At 41.0% G+C, this 14,855-nt stretch overlaps 1 protein-coding gene across 2 annotated transcripts in view; it reads right to left on the minus strand.

Moving 5' to 3' along the window:
- Nucleotides 1-14,855, minus strand: part of LOC147702891 (kelch-like protein 3) — a 530,880-nt gene that overhangs the window by 178,197 nt on the left and 337,828 nt on the right. For both annotated transcript variants that reach the window (XM_086931483.1, XM_086931484.1), the window contains exon 6: nucleotides 8,927-9,036. In XM_086931483.1, the coding sequence (XP_086787609.1) occupies nucleotides 8,927-9,036 (110 nt within the window). The remainder of the gene's footprint in view (nucleotides 1-8,926; nucleotides 9,037-14,855) is intronic.

Here is a 14,855-nt window from a genome sequence, read left to right on the forward strand (position 1 = left end):
ATTGTTTTTTGCCCACAATGCCACCTTAGTTTGGACCCAGCAATATGCAAATCAGTCTTGATCTGCTCCAATGGTAGATTCCATCCCAAAAAGCCAGGTCCTCCCTGAACCAGAACACAAGCAACCCACAACTGGTTTTGTACCGGTTATGACTCATCAGCCAGGTGCAGCTGTGCCCCAGTGGCTCAGTGAGCTTGGGACCCACGTCTGGGCGTACCAGTCACACTAAGGAGCCGATTACGATCTCGTTTGAAATGCCTCCAGACAGGTTCCGGAATGAGCAAATCCGATTTGGAGCCTATGTTTCCGACCAAATCTTCTCCCGTTCCGAAAGACCAAGTACAATGCGAAGATCTCGTCCGCATCAACCGAATCGTTTCCGAACCTGATCCTGTCAGTCCGACTTGTTCGTAGCCGAATCGTGCCGCGCAATGGAGCTGGCTTCCGAACGAGCGAACACGATGCGCGATTCGGACAGCTGTATCGACTCGGTCTCAGCTAGGTGAAACTGCTGTGAAAATCCTGTAGCAGGCCCCCTTCACCCGGGGCCCTCTGAATCGGTCCGTAAGGGTACCCATGGTCCCCCCTTTCCATGAATGCACAGTGTGGCGGCCACTATGGGGTGCCTGCCACAGGGTATACGCTTTTTCCCCACCCACCCTTTTTTGCTATGGGAGCCTTTGTACCTGTTCGGTATACAGGCTCCCATAGAGTTCAATGGGAGTCCGAGCGAACAGTCTGTCACCATATGGGTGCATCGGAATCGGACTCGAGGAGTGCAATTCGCTAGGAAAGCCCTCCGGATCCAAGTCGTGCGAGATCATAATCGGCCCCTTAGTGCGTCAACTGCAAAAAGGTGGATGGTTGAAATGCTTTAATTAATCTCAGCCACTGGCAATCAATCAGGCTGCATCCCAGTCCATATTTTTTCACCCACGATGCCTCCTCAGTTTGGACCCAGCCAAATGAAAATCAGTCTTGACCCTGCAAAATAACGATGGATTGGGATGCTGCACAGAGTAAAGACTGGAATGAATCTCAAGCATTCCATCCATCGTTTTTAGTATGCTTTAGTTTTGATTCCCCAGCACTAAGATACCCTATTTCAGACTGAGTGAGTGGATTAAAATAGGTCTAGAGCAGTCCAAATTAATTATGTTTATTACCAGGGGACACAAGCTTAATTAAAAGTAAGAGGCCCTAGCTGGAGGTAATGATCCTATAGGCCTAGAGCGGTGTATAGGGTCGACATGTTTCATAGGATCATTACATCCAGCTTGAGCCTCTTACTTTTAATTAGGCTAGTGCCCCCTGGTAATAAACATAATTAGTTTATACGGCTCTAGACCTATTTTAATTTACTCACTCGCTGCACTATCCAGCCCACACACCCACACTCACCCTACGGCTTCATGTTCAAAAAGATCTCCGCCAAAGAGCCCCTTCGCAAGTGCCCGTCGGGCACTGCAGCCCTGGCTTGACGAGGAGCAGGCCCAATGATGAAGCATGACATGCTGCGGAGTGGTATAGAGTCAAAATATCGATTTTTTATTATCAACTAGACATTATATCAAGTAAAAAATATAGAATAGACATATCGACTAGACAGAATATAGACTACCAAAATATCGACTAGAACATTTTAATATCTAATAGAATGGACATAATATCAAATCAAAAATATAGAATGGACGTAATATCGACTAGACAGAATATAGACAACAAAAATATCAAATTTAAGGTAAGTTAAAATAAATTTTTAATTTTTGTGTAATATAATTCTGTAGCGGGTTGTGGGTTTATAGGGTAATAAGTTGGGGAGTAATTTAATTATAATTAATTAAATATGCTATTTTATTTATTGGTATTTATTTAGAATTAATTGTTAATTAAATATTAATTGGTCATTAATTAAAATATCATTGGTAATTAATTTTAAATGATTAATTGATAAATATGTTAATTTTAGTAATTTATTTTCTGTAGCCGGTTGTGGGTTTATAGGGGAATAGGGTGGGAAGTAATTTAATTATAATGAATTAAATATGTTATTTTATTTATTGGTATTTATTTAAAAATAATTGTCAATTAATTAAAATATATTTTGTAATTTATTGTAATTGATTAATTGATAAATATGTTACTTTTATAACATTTTCTGCAGTTGGTTGTGTGTGTTTAGGGGAATATCTTGGGAAGTAATTTAATTGTAAGTAATTAAATTTTAAAACAACGTCTAATTTTTAATTATTTTTATATTGTAAATTTATTTATTGGTAAATAATTAGTATTAGTAGGTAATTTTTCATTATTAGTTAATTTTTATTTGTAATTTCAATTGATTAAATAATATACTTTATAAATTGTAAAATATTTTAATTATTTTGTAATTGGCATTAATATTGATGTTATTTATATTTATATATGAAGTATTTACTTTCCCTACTATTGCACTCACTGGAGTGGGAATAGTAATTTTTAACCCTATGCTATCCAACGCTTTCCCTACTGTTGCACTCACTGGAGTGGGACTAGTAATTTTTACCCCTACGCTATCCAACGCTTTCCCTACTGTTGCACTCACTGGAGTGGGAATAGTAATTTTTATCCCTACGCTATCCAACGCTTTCCCTACTGTTGCACTCTCTGGAGTAGGAATAGTAATTTGTATCCCTACGCTATCCAACGCTTTCCCTACTGATGCACTCTCTGGATTTGGAATAGTAATTTTTACCCCTACACTATCCAACGCTTTCCCTACTGATGCACTCTCTGGAGTGGGAATAGTAATTTTTACCCTCTCACTATCCAACGCTTGCCCTACTGTTGCACTCTCTGGAGTTGGAATAGTAATTTTTACCCCTACACTATCCAACGCTTTCCCTACTGTTGCGCTCTCTGGAGTGGGAATAGTAATTTTTACCCCTACGCTATGCAACGCTTTCCCTACTGTTGCACTCACTGGAGTGGGAATAGTAATTTTTACCCCTACGCTATCCAACGCTTTCCCTACTGTTGCACTTACTGGAGTGGGAATAGTAATTTTTACCCCTATGCTATCCAACGCTTTCCCTACTGCTGCGCTCTCTGGAGTGGGAATAGTAATTTTTACCCCTACGCTATCCAACGCTTTCCCTACTGTTGCACTCTCTGGAGTGGGAATAGTAAATTTAACCCTCTTGCTATCCAACGGAAAAAATATTGTATGTGTTTTGTTAATAATATGTATATAAATTAAACTATCTTACTGTTGTGGTGCCGTGATTATATATATATATATATATATATATATATATATATATATATATATATATATATATACACATACATACATACACACACCCGTTTTTTTTTTTTTAATTACAATAATTATTTATTAATTTTAAGTTTATTTAAGTATTTTAAGTATGTTTAAAATAATTATATTTATTATTATATTAGTTTTAAATTACTTTTAAGATATTTAAAAAATTCGATATTTTGAGTGTCTATATTTTTTCATATCGATATTTTGGAGTCGATATTTTTGTACTTACCTGTTTGTAGATTGGAAGTCGATATTCAGGCATTCGATATTTTTACCTCGATATTTTGGCAAGTCGATATTTTGACTGTCGATATTCTGTCAGTGATCCCTTCGGAGTGTGTGAGGGCACACTGTAGAAAAAACCTAGCTTCCCACCCCACCCTTAAGAACTGCACACCCCCTCGGTTTCTCAATATTGCCTTGGAGCATGTGTACAGGACCTGCTTAAATATAGCTCCTGGTTCCTCTTGTTTAAGACAGTAATATTTCAGGAACCATGAGACCTTTATACTTTATTCTGGTGTCAAAACATAGGTGTTGAGGGTCAGGTAGTCTTATAGAGACATAAAATAACTCTTCAGAGCAACCCTTCCACTATTTTCCATAATGGCGGCTATAATAGAGGAAAAAGAGACATTTAGGAAATGAAATAAATAATAATGGTTTTTAATACTTATGTATACACCAAATAATGTTTCTGATCTGAATGTGAAAAAAGAATAATGTTTATCACTCCTGTTTTAGACACATTTTCATAATTCACACTATTATTTTGTTTCAGCAAATTCCTTGTGGTATTTTTGCAGAATGTTGAACATTTGAGAAGAGCATATCGACAGGGACATCTTTTTGTAGCAGAGGTTTTGCAAGAACACGTTCATGTAAGTTCTGTGGGTAGAGGCTTTACAAAATTCGTATGTTTTAGCACCTAATAAATAACTTCCCAACCAAATTCACACAGATTTTTCTACATAGGCATGATCCAAAACATTTACACATCTTCTGATCAAGACGAATGCTTTCTTAATGTCTCCACGCACTGAATAGGACGTCAGTGGAAGGTCACTTAGTGGGACTGATCTCTTGATTGTGAAATGTGTGACAGTCACAACTCGTTTTCCGCACACACATAAGGTATTTTTCTACGTCTTTAAAGTCACATTCTTTTTCTGTCTTATCAATTCCTTTTAGAAAGTGTATGTGGCAAACCCCCAACATAAAGAAGTTAATGTAAGGGACAGTAAGCCAGACAAATCACCAAAAGGCGAGTAACCTCTCAATAGAGTGGATTGTGAGCTATCTCCTCGCCAGGGGCATGTGTGACAGGGAGGTTATGTATACAATAACTGGGAGAGATTTGAGGGAAATATGAGGGTATTATCCAGCATGAGTTGTCAAAAGTAAATTAGAAATGAATGTGAAAAGAGGCAGCAGCCTAATAGTCCATATCGCCCCTGTGAACGGTATAGCACATTTTACAGGGTGCTTAACTAAACTGTTTACACCTCACACCACTGTATATCATCATTTAGACCCTTATTGTTGGTGGGGAGGTGGCACACACATTGTTGCTCTCTGCTAAAAAGTGTTAGTGTTACTCCATCGGTGGTTGGCCTCCAAGATCGCTTACCTCAGATCATCTAATGTGCGACTAGAATTGCAGAAATGGGCGCACATTTTAATGGGGCAGCATTTGCAACATATATTGCTGCATTGCTCCATCATCCTGGTTTTTACTGGTCTCATGGTCATTCCCACATATTGTCGGTCACAGGGGCAAATGATAAGGTAGCACCATTTTTGTAATACAATTAGTATGACTACTTGGTGTCTATTTCGGTCCCTGACCCAGTTGGATCTCTTTGGTATATTTGGTCAAGTGGCAAACCCCACACGACCACATGGGTGATGACCTGTGACAGGAGGTAGAGTCCAAAGGGTATTCTGTTTTTGTATGGGCTCGATTCAAATCTGGTGTTTACCATCAGGTCTTTGAAATTTTGGGTACACGTGAAGGTGAAGCGTGGTTGTGGAACTTCCAGGAATCCAGAGTGTACATTTGCCGAGTGGTTTACGATTGTGCATTGTGTGTGGTTTGAATCTGGGGTCAAAGTGGTCACACAGGTCAAAATATCCTACGTAGGTCAGGCGTTGGTTTTAAGCAAGGCTTCCCGGTGGTTATTCCATGCTCTCTTTCTGGCCTAATTGAAGGTTTTGGAGGGATATTTACGGGATGCAAGATTAATGCTCAGAGACTTGGCCTGGATGCATAGTTTTTTAAAGTGCTACAATTCTTATGGAGGAACTGTCCATTTGGTAGATTTTCCAGCAGGGCTTTGGGGTGGTGGCTGTGAAACAAAAGCAGACTGTTGCAGTCTGTGTTTATCTTGAGTTTTTGTTGGACAGAGTTGCTTCAATGATGGAAATCCGTAGGTCCACAAAAGGTAGTTCTTTATCTGAGAAAGATTGGCTAAATCTCAGAAACAGGTTCAGAGAATTGATCCAAAGGTATAATTCTTGGAACTCAGCAGTTTTGCCTTTCCAGAAAATGAGAATGTCATCTATATACAGTCGCCATGATAGGATGATTGCTTTCTAAGTATTTGCGTCTGTGAAGATATGCCCTCATTCAAAGCTGGCCATATACAAACAGACCAAGCAGGGGGCAAAGTTGCTCCCCAAAAACGTCCCTTGCATCTGGTGGTTACTTTTTTTATCTAAAATTTTTATTTTTCAGTAAGATGGTGGCACATTTGATTATGAAATCAATGGGAGTGGTTGAAGTTCAGTTCTTTGTTTGGGGGCTATACTCAATGACCTCAATGGTGGGGTCTTGAAGGATGTTGGTGTACAGGGCTTCCACATAGAGTTTGACAGAAGGCCAATATATCCTGTTGAAGATTTCTCTGTGCAACCAGGTTCCACACATCACTGGTGTATTTTGGGAACGATGGGGTCTTTGTTACCAAAGACTTAAAGAAGTGATCTCAGAACTTGCTCAGTGGCTCCAATAAGGAGCCAATTCCTGAGACGATGGGTCTCCCAGGAGGGGGAAGGTCCCCTTGTATATTTTGGGTAAAATGTAAAAGTAAGGAGTCCATGGAGACGAGTTAATCAGGAAGTCTGCTTCATGTCTGGTAATCGAGTCCTAGGCCTTAGCTGCTGTTACCAATGATTGGATCCTTGGTGTGAGCTTTTCAGTGGGGTCAGATTCAATAGAAGGTCATATATTCCATTTCCCAATTGTCATAGGCATTATTGGTCATGGTCTGTTGTCATTGCCATGGTTAGGGAAAACTTAGATGGATTACGTGATACTGATCCCTCACAATCAGAATCGTTCTGTCTTGAAAAATTATTCAAAGGCTAATTTTGCAAAAGGGCTGGTGAAGTTTACTCGTCAACTGGAATGGGTCTTCCCATGGTTTGGTTCAAATCCCAGACCTTTGTGCAGTACCTCTGCTTCACCTTCAGTCAGGGCCCTAGTTGAAAGGTTAAAGACTAGCGGTTAGGCTCCTGGTCTGCATCTGGGCTTCCTGTTGTTGCCAGTGAACTTGTTAATTCATTCCTCTACTTCCTCTGCCCCAGACTCAGCCTAAAAAAGGTTGGCCATGAAACATGTTGACCTGACCACATGCAAATTAAGGCGATCTTGGTCCATTGAGCCCTTATAGTAGCCCCTTTTCATTTAGTTTTAACTCTGCCAAGGGAACCATTACATTAAAACTGTTTTGCATCCCTTAGACAGTTTTAATCCACCTCCCTTTGTACCCACTCCACCCGCTACATTTCGCTGCCTCACACATACCTGCATCATTCCGGCTAAAAATGAAACAAATCTCTGATAAAGAGCCCTCTTGAGGGGTCTGTAGGGCATTGCAGCACAAGCCCGAAGAGAAGCGCACCCTATGATGAAGCATGACATCCATTTGGATGTGGGAGGGCACTAAGAAATAAATCACTAGGTTCCCTGAGATTCTCCAGCCTAGCTTCTTTCCTTTCCTTCTCCTGCAGGAACAGTATCTTTTTGATATAGTGATTACGTTTTAGGAGCCTGGGTACTGGACCTTCATTAGCTTCCTGTACCCTCCGTTTGTGTATATAATGTTAAAAGTGACCAGAAGTTTTCAAAAGAGAAATAGCTAAACTATGGAATCGGAAGCCCTCTCAGCTGTGCAATCCCCAAACAGGGAGAACTAAGTAAATGTTGGAGTCTAGGAGGATAGACAGTGAAACGGATGCAGACACATTAAACAAGAGCCCAACTAATCACTACATTATATATTGCTTTTATGAAACTGGATTTGGGCATGTTGAATGTAGGATTAAAAACGGACTTAATATCATCAGGGACACAGCAATCATGTCCATTTTTGACTTCTACAAACCTTTGTATGCCAGACTAAAATGAATTCATGAAAAGACATCTGAAAGGTGCACAATGGTGCTATTAAGAATGCTGAAATGGAAACACCATGGAACAGCAAGAAACATTGAACATAATAGTTTTAGTGCCTTGCAGAAGGCAATGTTGAAGGATTACAATTCTCAATACGGCTATCCATTCCATTTATTTACAGTAATGAAGAACGGCCTGGTTCTGTGAAATTTGAAAGCACTGGCAGGTTGGGCGATAGAGATCTAAGTGGAGGGGACGGAAAGTTACGCTGGAAGAGTGACAAACTCCTAGGACATTTTACTTTAATTGATTAATTGAGGTGAATTGAGGTGAATCATGACCCCGACTCACAGTATGCACTGGGTTATTAAACACAACCCCCCGACTGGGTCATAGTGGCCTTGAGGACATGGAGTCCTTACTTGAATGCGGTGAATGCGGTGATCTGCGAGAGGTCTGGTTTTTCACCACTCATCATGTGAAGGGCCCATCCCTAGGAGTCTCCAACATTTTCTATAAGAAGAGCTACTTATGTCCGATAAAAAATGATCCTAGTACTGTTAGTGTTGCAATAGTGTACACACCAGACAAGATTACATTAGTGGCCACACTATGCTACATTACCAGCAATGTTCACCTCAGTGCATCAGGCAGGGTTGCCAGTAGCAAAGTGTTCTCAATCTGGGTACCTACAACGTAGCTGCTATTCTTGTGGCACCAAGATAATAATACTCACAATAAGCCTCTGCATAACTACATGATTTATAATTGAAATATTCGTTTTAAAGATATTTTGGAAATTCAAGAATTTTCCTCCAAAATATCTTCTGAGTTTTGATAATGCACACATTTTTGTCTTGAATACACACTTTTCGATTAGGGTAAAAACATATTCAGCCAAGTAAGAGCTGTTTTCTGCTAACACCAAGTTCTGAAAAATACACACTTTTCAATTCTGCGATACATTTATTAATGTAGCCAAATACAAGCTTCTAATTTAGTCTGCTGAGCAGCACACACGAAAGCTACTCACAGGCAGCTGGAGAGATACCAGTAGCTCATGAGCAACTCGTTGGAGAAGCCTGCTCTATTGTATAGTAGATACATCTGTGCTATGACTGCTGTGTGAGCTGTAAACTTCGGACTAATATGTTTTACTAAAATGACTCTTTGAAGATAAACAATTTTGTAACCCTCATTCTATATATAAAAGTCTTTACCTTTTCTTCTGAAGAAACCGTGAGCTTGTCACTTGATATCAAACTGCAGACCTGGTCCAGGTTTAGACTGAGAAATTCTTCACCTAACATCACATCCGGAAAGTGCTGTTCTGTTCAAAACGAAAAGAGTATGAGAATAAACCCAGGACAAAGCCTGCAGCCCAAATCCTGTCTTTATTTATTGATAACATTAAAATATCAGGTTGCTTGTTCTTTTATGGACTTGTGCTTGTTAGACTTGTACAGCGACTGTCTCATATTCTCACAGCGAACGCAAGATATATGAATACAATACAATTTAGCATCAAGAACATTTTTAGAAACCGGTTCGTTTCATCAATACAAAGATTTTTTTATTTTTTTTTTAAGAAATCTGCTTCTTTTTGTACCAGTTTAGTACTAAAAATCCACAACCCCATCCCCATTTCTGGATTCATGTTTAACCCTTTCATGATACTGCACACCCGTTAGGTCTATGAATGCAACATTTTAATCTTCCTTATTCTATCAGCTGCTCTAGAAGATGAAAAACAAGAATTACAAAACTACCGGCCGCCTGGATCATTTCCCCCTATGAATTGTAAAGTGTTTAAGAAGTGACCTCAGTTTGTAACTATTGTAATTCCCTTATTCAGCTACATTCTTTGTGTATTTGCTTAAATGCTCTTTTCTCCTCAACCTATTCAGTAGAAGATGGGAGTTTCCAACTGGCCAATAACAAACATTACATTTAAAACTCTTCAGTTATCCCAGCAAGAACTATCTAAATGAACTGTCACACCATTGGATTTTTTATCCGGTTTTAATGTTTCATGTATATAATGTTGTATATTACATACCAATTAATTGCTTATGCAATGAAGAAAACTCAGCATGTCATTAATCGTTGACAATCTTGGACTAAACGCTTGCTAAGGGAAGAAGTAAAGGACGATTCCGCAGCTACATGGACTCTTGAAGGCAATCTGCATTGTGAGTCCAAACTGGCACAATGACCTGCGACAATGAGCAGATTGAACAAAATGATGCCGCAATCCACTACTCGTAACATGCGGGAAGATGGGAAAGAACTGGTCTTACCAGGGAAGTACACAGGGATACCATAGTCTGCAACAAAACCACTTGTCTATATCCGCCTCACAGCACATGCCAAATGAGGTACCATAGATAAGCAATGCCAAACATAATAATGGAATGGTAAGCTCAAATTCCCTCAATGCCTATCACCTCCTCCCATAGCACGAACTGAATAGGATGAAGAGAAAACTACCAACATATTCACAGAATAAGAACCGACAAGAACACCAAACAACAACAGTCTGGAAAAGCCAGCACAGAAAAGAACAAAGTAACATCACTCATTAAGATTGGACACTACTCGACTCACGAGGAAGTTCAGATAGGCCTCACCAAGAGAAGACAAACAAAAAATAGAAGCATGTAAGATGTCCAACCAAATAAGAACGGGAGGGCAGCTCAGACGAAGACACAACCCAGTATAGGCATCCCCACATAGGAGGCCAACAGGCAAGAACCATCAGATCAAATGTCTTATCTATAACCACCACCACCAACTCCCATATGGTTATAAAGCTAGGTAACAAAACCAGTGGGGAGCTGTCAGCCCTTCAATAACAGGTACACCGAAGCATTTAAGTAGAATTTGGAAATGGAAATAATAGTTTACCATAATAGGACATGGCCCATTTTAAGGCCTAAGCAAGTGGCAAGACATGGCCAAAGCAAAACTTCCAACCACTATTAACAAGCCATAGCTGTCATGGACACATTTGTCCTAAAAGATAACACCTAAGAAGCAAGCAAATACTCAAATTAACTGCCTCACTGGCAGGCCCTTCACAAATCAATAAGATGAATGGAAGTATCCTAATACTTGCTCCTACTAGTTGGTAAGAGATCACCTACTCCTCACTACCCTCAAGGAGCAGACAGAGTGACCTTAACCTAATTCAAAATGCTGAAAATGCATCACCCCTCAGCAAAAAGGTTGCAGGTGACAAAATTACCAATACTCGAAACATAAGGCAGATGACTATACAAGGAGAATCATGGTCACCCTCTCTTAACATGCTTCAAATAAGAAAAGTCCTGGTTCTAAACAAACTACTATGCCTGATGAGCAACACAGTCCAGTCAGCATTCCCTTGAGATCCAAACCATGGACAGGGGCATGCATTAACAACAGCTATCCCAGGCAGGAAACCTCATTACTCCAATATGTGGATATCCCGCAAACCACACCAGCAACCACAGTTTAACTTAAACACTGTCCCCTACTGGAAAAGAAAATGAACAGCCAGTCACAATGAGACAAATTGAACCAAATAGGTCCGAACATAGGATACACACTAAGTCACAAACCACTTGAGATCCCCCTAAAGGGAAGGGACTCACTTGTAGAGGAACAACCCTTAGACACATTGGTTGTCTGGATACAGTGCAACACCAACAGGTAGCAAGAAAGAAGACAGCTCAATAAGCAAGTCCCAGTACTGATCTCGAGATCAGGCTCTAGAGAGGTGTGATGTTGCTTTTTGGGGCCGGCAGGCACACAAGAATGTTCCTTTCAGTCCCAAAGGACACAGGGTTCGTCTGGTGCTCTCCGACAACGCTAAATATGCCAGTTATTACTTATACCTTTTATACGGCATCCTAATATAGTTATTGACAATACAATAGCCAATATAACTTTTTTCATATTCTCTCTCCAAAGCACATTTCACATCATTAAAAATAACATATACATGTATATGGAGTCCCTCTATGATTTTCAGTTACCAAGGCACTAGTGAAGAGTTGGAGCTGTGGCACCAATGTTGGCACTGGAGAGCCATTTCAATTTTCTGGACTGAGTCTGGTGCACAGGCAGAATCAAGAAGTGCAAGTAGGCATATCCATCAGAAATGTTGCTGTGCTGGACGGCTTTCATTTGGAAACAGCAATGTATGACACAAGTGAGGCATGCTAGCTAATATCAAAATGTGGTCAGCCTGCATTTTGTATCACTGATTCCTTTCAAACGCCCATCAGAGTTACCAGAGTCAACAGAAACCCAGCACACATGTTGAACAATCACATGAACATACGTATGTGCAAATATATCATACAATGACAGGATTTCTAATGTCCCTGGTAACTAGAATATGCTAGCACAACCCTGTGCCCGCCTGTAGTAAAGCAGAAGGAGCACAGAAAGGGAAAACACAGCCCCCCTCATCAATCTGCCGGGGGTGTGCGACTGTGAAAGTCAGCAGCAGTATGCCAGAGCTGCAGACTACATATTGAGGGACCTGGAATTGTGCCCCCACTGCCAGTATATGCGTGGTTCACTGGTTGCTAGGAGAGCTGTTTGTGCTGCATTACAATTATCACAAATGTGTGTCATGCAGACTAAAGACACATCAATTGGACAATCACGATGCAGGTGACATTGCCTGCCCGCTGAGACCACGCACATTCAATCACCAAGGCCAAGATGAGGTCCAGGGCTGTACTGAAAGCTTCACAGGGGAGAACAAAACAGACGTCAGTCCCTGAAGTGAAAATGCGTTTTCAACACTGAAGCACAGTTTGAGCAGAAAATCACTACGGCACATTGCAAATTATCCGTCATTTTCAGACTCCAGCACAGGTACGCACACGTTGCTCGGCCCGAATTGCTACTTGAATCCGAAAGAGGGGTGAGGCGTTGGCACTGGGGTCAAGTGTTCAGTGGCTCCCTTAGCTCTCATACAACACTTACTCCATGGCTATACACCAAGAGCATGTTCAACACTTTGTGCCCATTGCTTGGTTAAACATGATGCAAGAAAGTGCACATCGTACGGTGCCAGTAAGGTCACAAAATTCGACTTCTGGGCCCATATTACGATACGGGGGCACTTTCCCTGTTTTTGTCATGGCGCACATTAAAACAGGTGCGCCGGGTGCAAATAGGGAAAGGGTGCCCTATTACAGTGGATGCGCTGCCCTCAGGGCATCAATGAACTCATGCTACCCTCGTTGCAGTGCATTCAAGTGAAATACGGAGTAGCTGCTTCAAAGCCGCTCCGTGTTTCGCAGTATAGGCAGCATGCCGCCTGCACTTTCACGATGGGAGAGAGATCCCCCTGCATGCTGGTTCAGTGAGTGACTGCACCTGCCTGAAGGGAGATGTCTGGGCATCCTTCAAGAGGGCTGCCGTAAGGACAGAGTGTGCCACCCTTCTGTGGCGAACTGAGAGTGTGCCACCTTTCTATGGCACGCCCTCACTGTGCCTCCTGGGGGCATGTTTGCCTCTGCAGCCACATCTGTAATACAGTACAGGCGCAGAGGCAAACTGATTCCCTCATTTGCATGGGGTTAAGATCCATGCAAAGGAGGTAATGCCCTCTAGATATAGTGCTGGGGTTACATGTGTGCAAACGCCATCAGTATTACAGAAGGGGCTGCACATTAGTCTATGGACTATCATCAGTGATGTCATGAGTGATGTCATTGACCATGTCATGAGTGATGTAATATGTGATGTCATCAGCAGTGCATTACAAGCGCAAGTTATAGTGAGTCCAACTAACTATAACGTGGGAATTTCAATGGTTTTATGCCAGTAAAATTTCCAGGTAACTATAACTGGTGTGAAACCTATGGTTTTTTCAGCGAATTTAATAGTTTTTTTAAATGCTAATTCCTAACTATAACTGGTGTGAAACCTATGGTTTTTTCAGTGAATTTCAAAGGTTTTTTTAATGCTAATTCCTAACTAAAAGTCTCACTTTATAAGTAAGACTGTTAGCGCTCTAGTTGTTCTTTAGAACACTCTGGTACATACTATCATTGGGCTATAGTTGTGCTACATCTGGCTGATATTTGGGCTACATTTGTATTTTTTTGTCTCTGGTGGCCATCTTTGGGCTACATTGGGCTACATTGGGCTCCATTTGGGCTACATTTGGGCTCTAACATATATAAAGCCCAAAGTAGCCCAATATATATTTTTTAAAAGTTAATTTTCTTAAAAACAACTGGAGCATATATCTTGAGACATAGCAAACGCACATCGGGCTACCAGTCCTTTCAATTTTTCATTTTTTTTCTTCATATTTAAAAAAAGCGTGATGTATCGCGTAGCCAGGCGATGTGTCTTTTGACGCGCTGCGTAAACGCACCTGGAAGCGCTCCGCGGTGCGGCCCGGAGCGCGTAACGTAAGCGCGCCAGAGAGCGTAACGTAAGCGCATCGGGTCATGTGACTTGAAAATAACACTTTTTTTCTCATCATTTTTTTCTCCAAATAATGAAAGCCCCCTCCTTTTTTCCTCATTCTTACTTTCTTCATTGAGAGAGCAAGAGCTATTTTGGAGGAAACAATGGCATCACTTGTTGCTGCAGCTGGTGCACCCCCCCACCAACCCACCACCAAGAAAAGAAGGTCCACCACCACAGTTTCTTGGAGGACAAGAAGAAGAGGAGGAAGAAGAGGAGGAGAATCAACAACGAAGGCGCTTCCTCCCAGAAGAACCAAGACAAAGGCACGTCAAAGTGCACTTCATTTGGCAATTTTTTTCTTTTCCAGATGACCAAAAAAAGGTGAACGCCCCCAAAGCCACCCGTCTTATTTGTGACAAAGTTCTCTCCAGGGGCAATCCCTCCAAGAAATATATTTTTTTGGTAATTTTACCATGATCCGCCACATGGAGAGGAGGCATCCCAATAATTTGGCCCAGGCTGAAGTCCAGGAACTTCGGAACAACCCACCCCCTGTGGCCAGCACTTCCTCTTCTTTACCCTCACTTTCTGGTCATGAAGAACGCCAAATGGTGCCAAATATTCAGCCAAAATTTGGCAAGGTCAAATTTCTTTGCATTTTCTGTGGCAAAACATTATGTCACCTTAATAAATAATGCTATAGACGACCACCAATGCAGCAAG

Source organism: Lissotriton vulgaris, chromosome 7 (genome assembly GCF_964263255.1).
Source record: "Lissotriton vulgaris chromosome 7, aLisVul1.2, whole genome shotgun sequence".
NCBI classification, from domain to species: Eukaryota; Metazoa; Chordata; class Amphibia; order Caudata; family Salamandridae; genus Lissotriton; species Lissotriton vulgaris.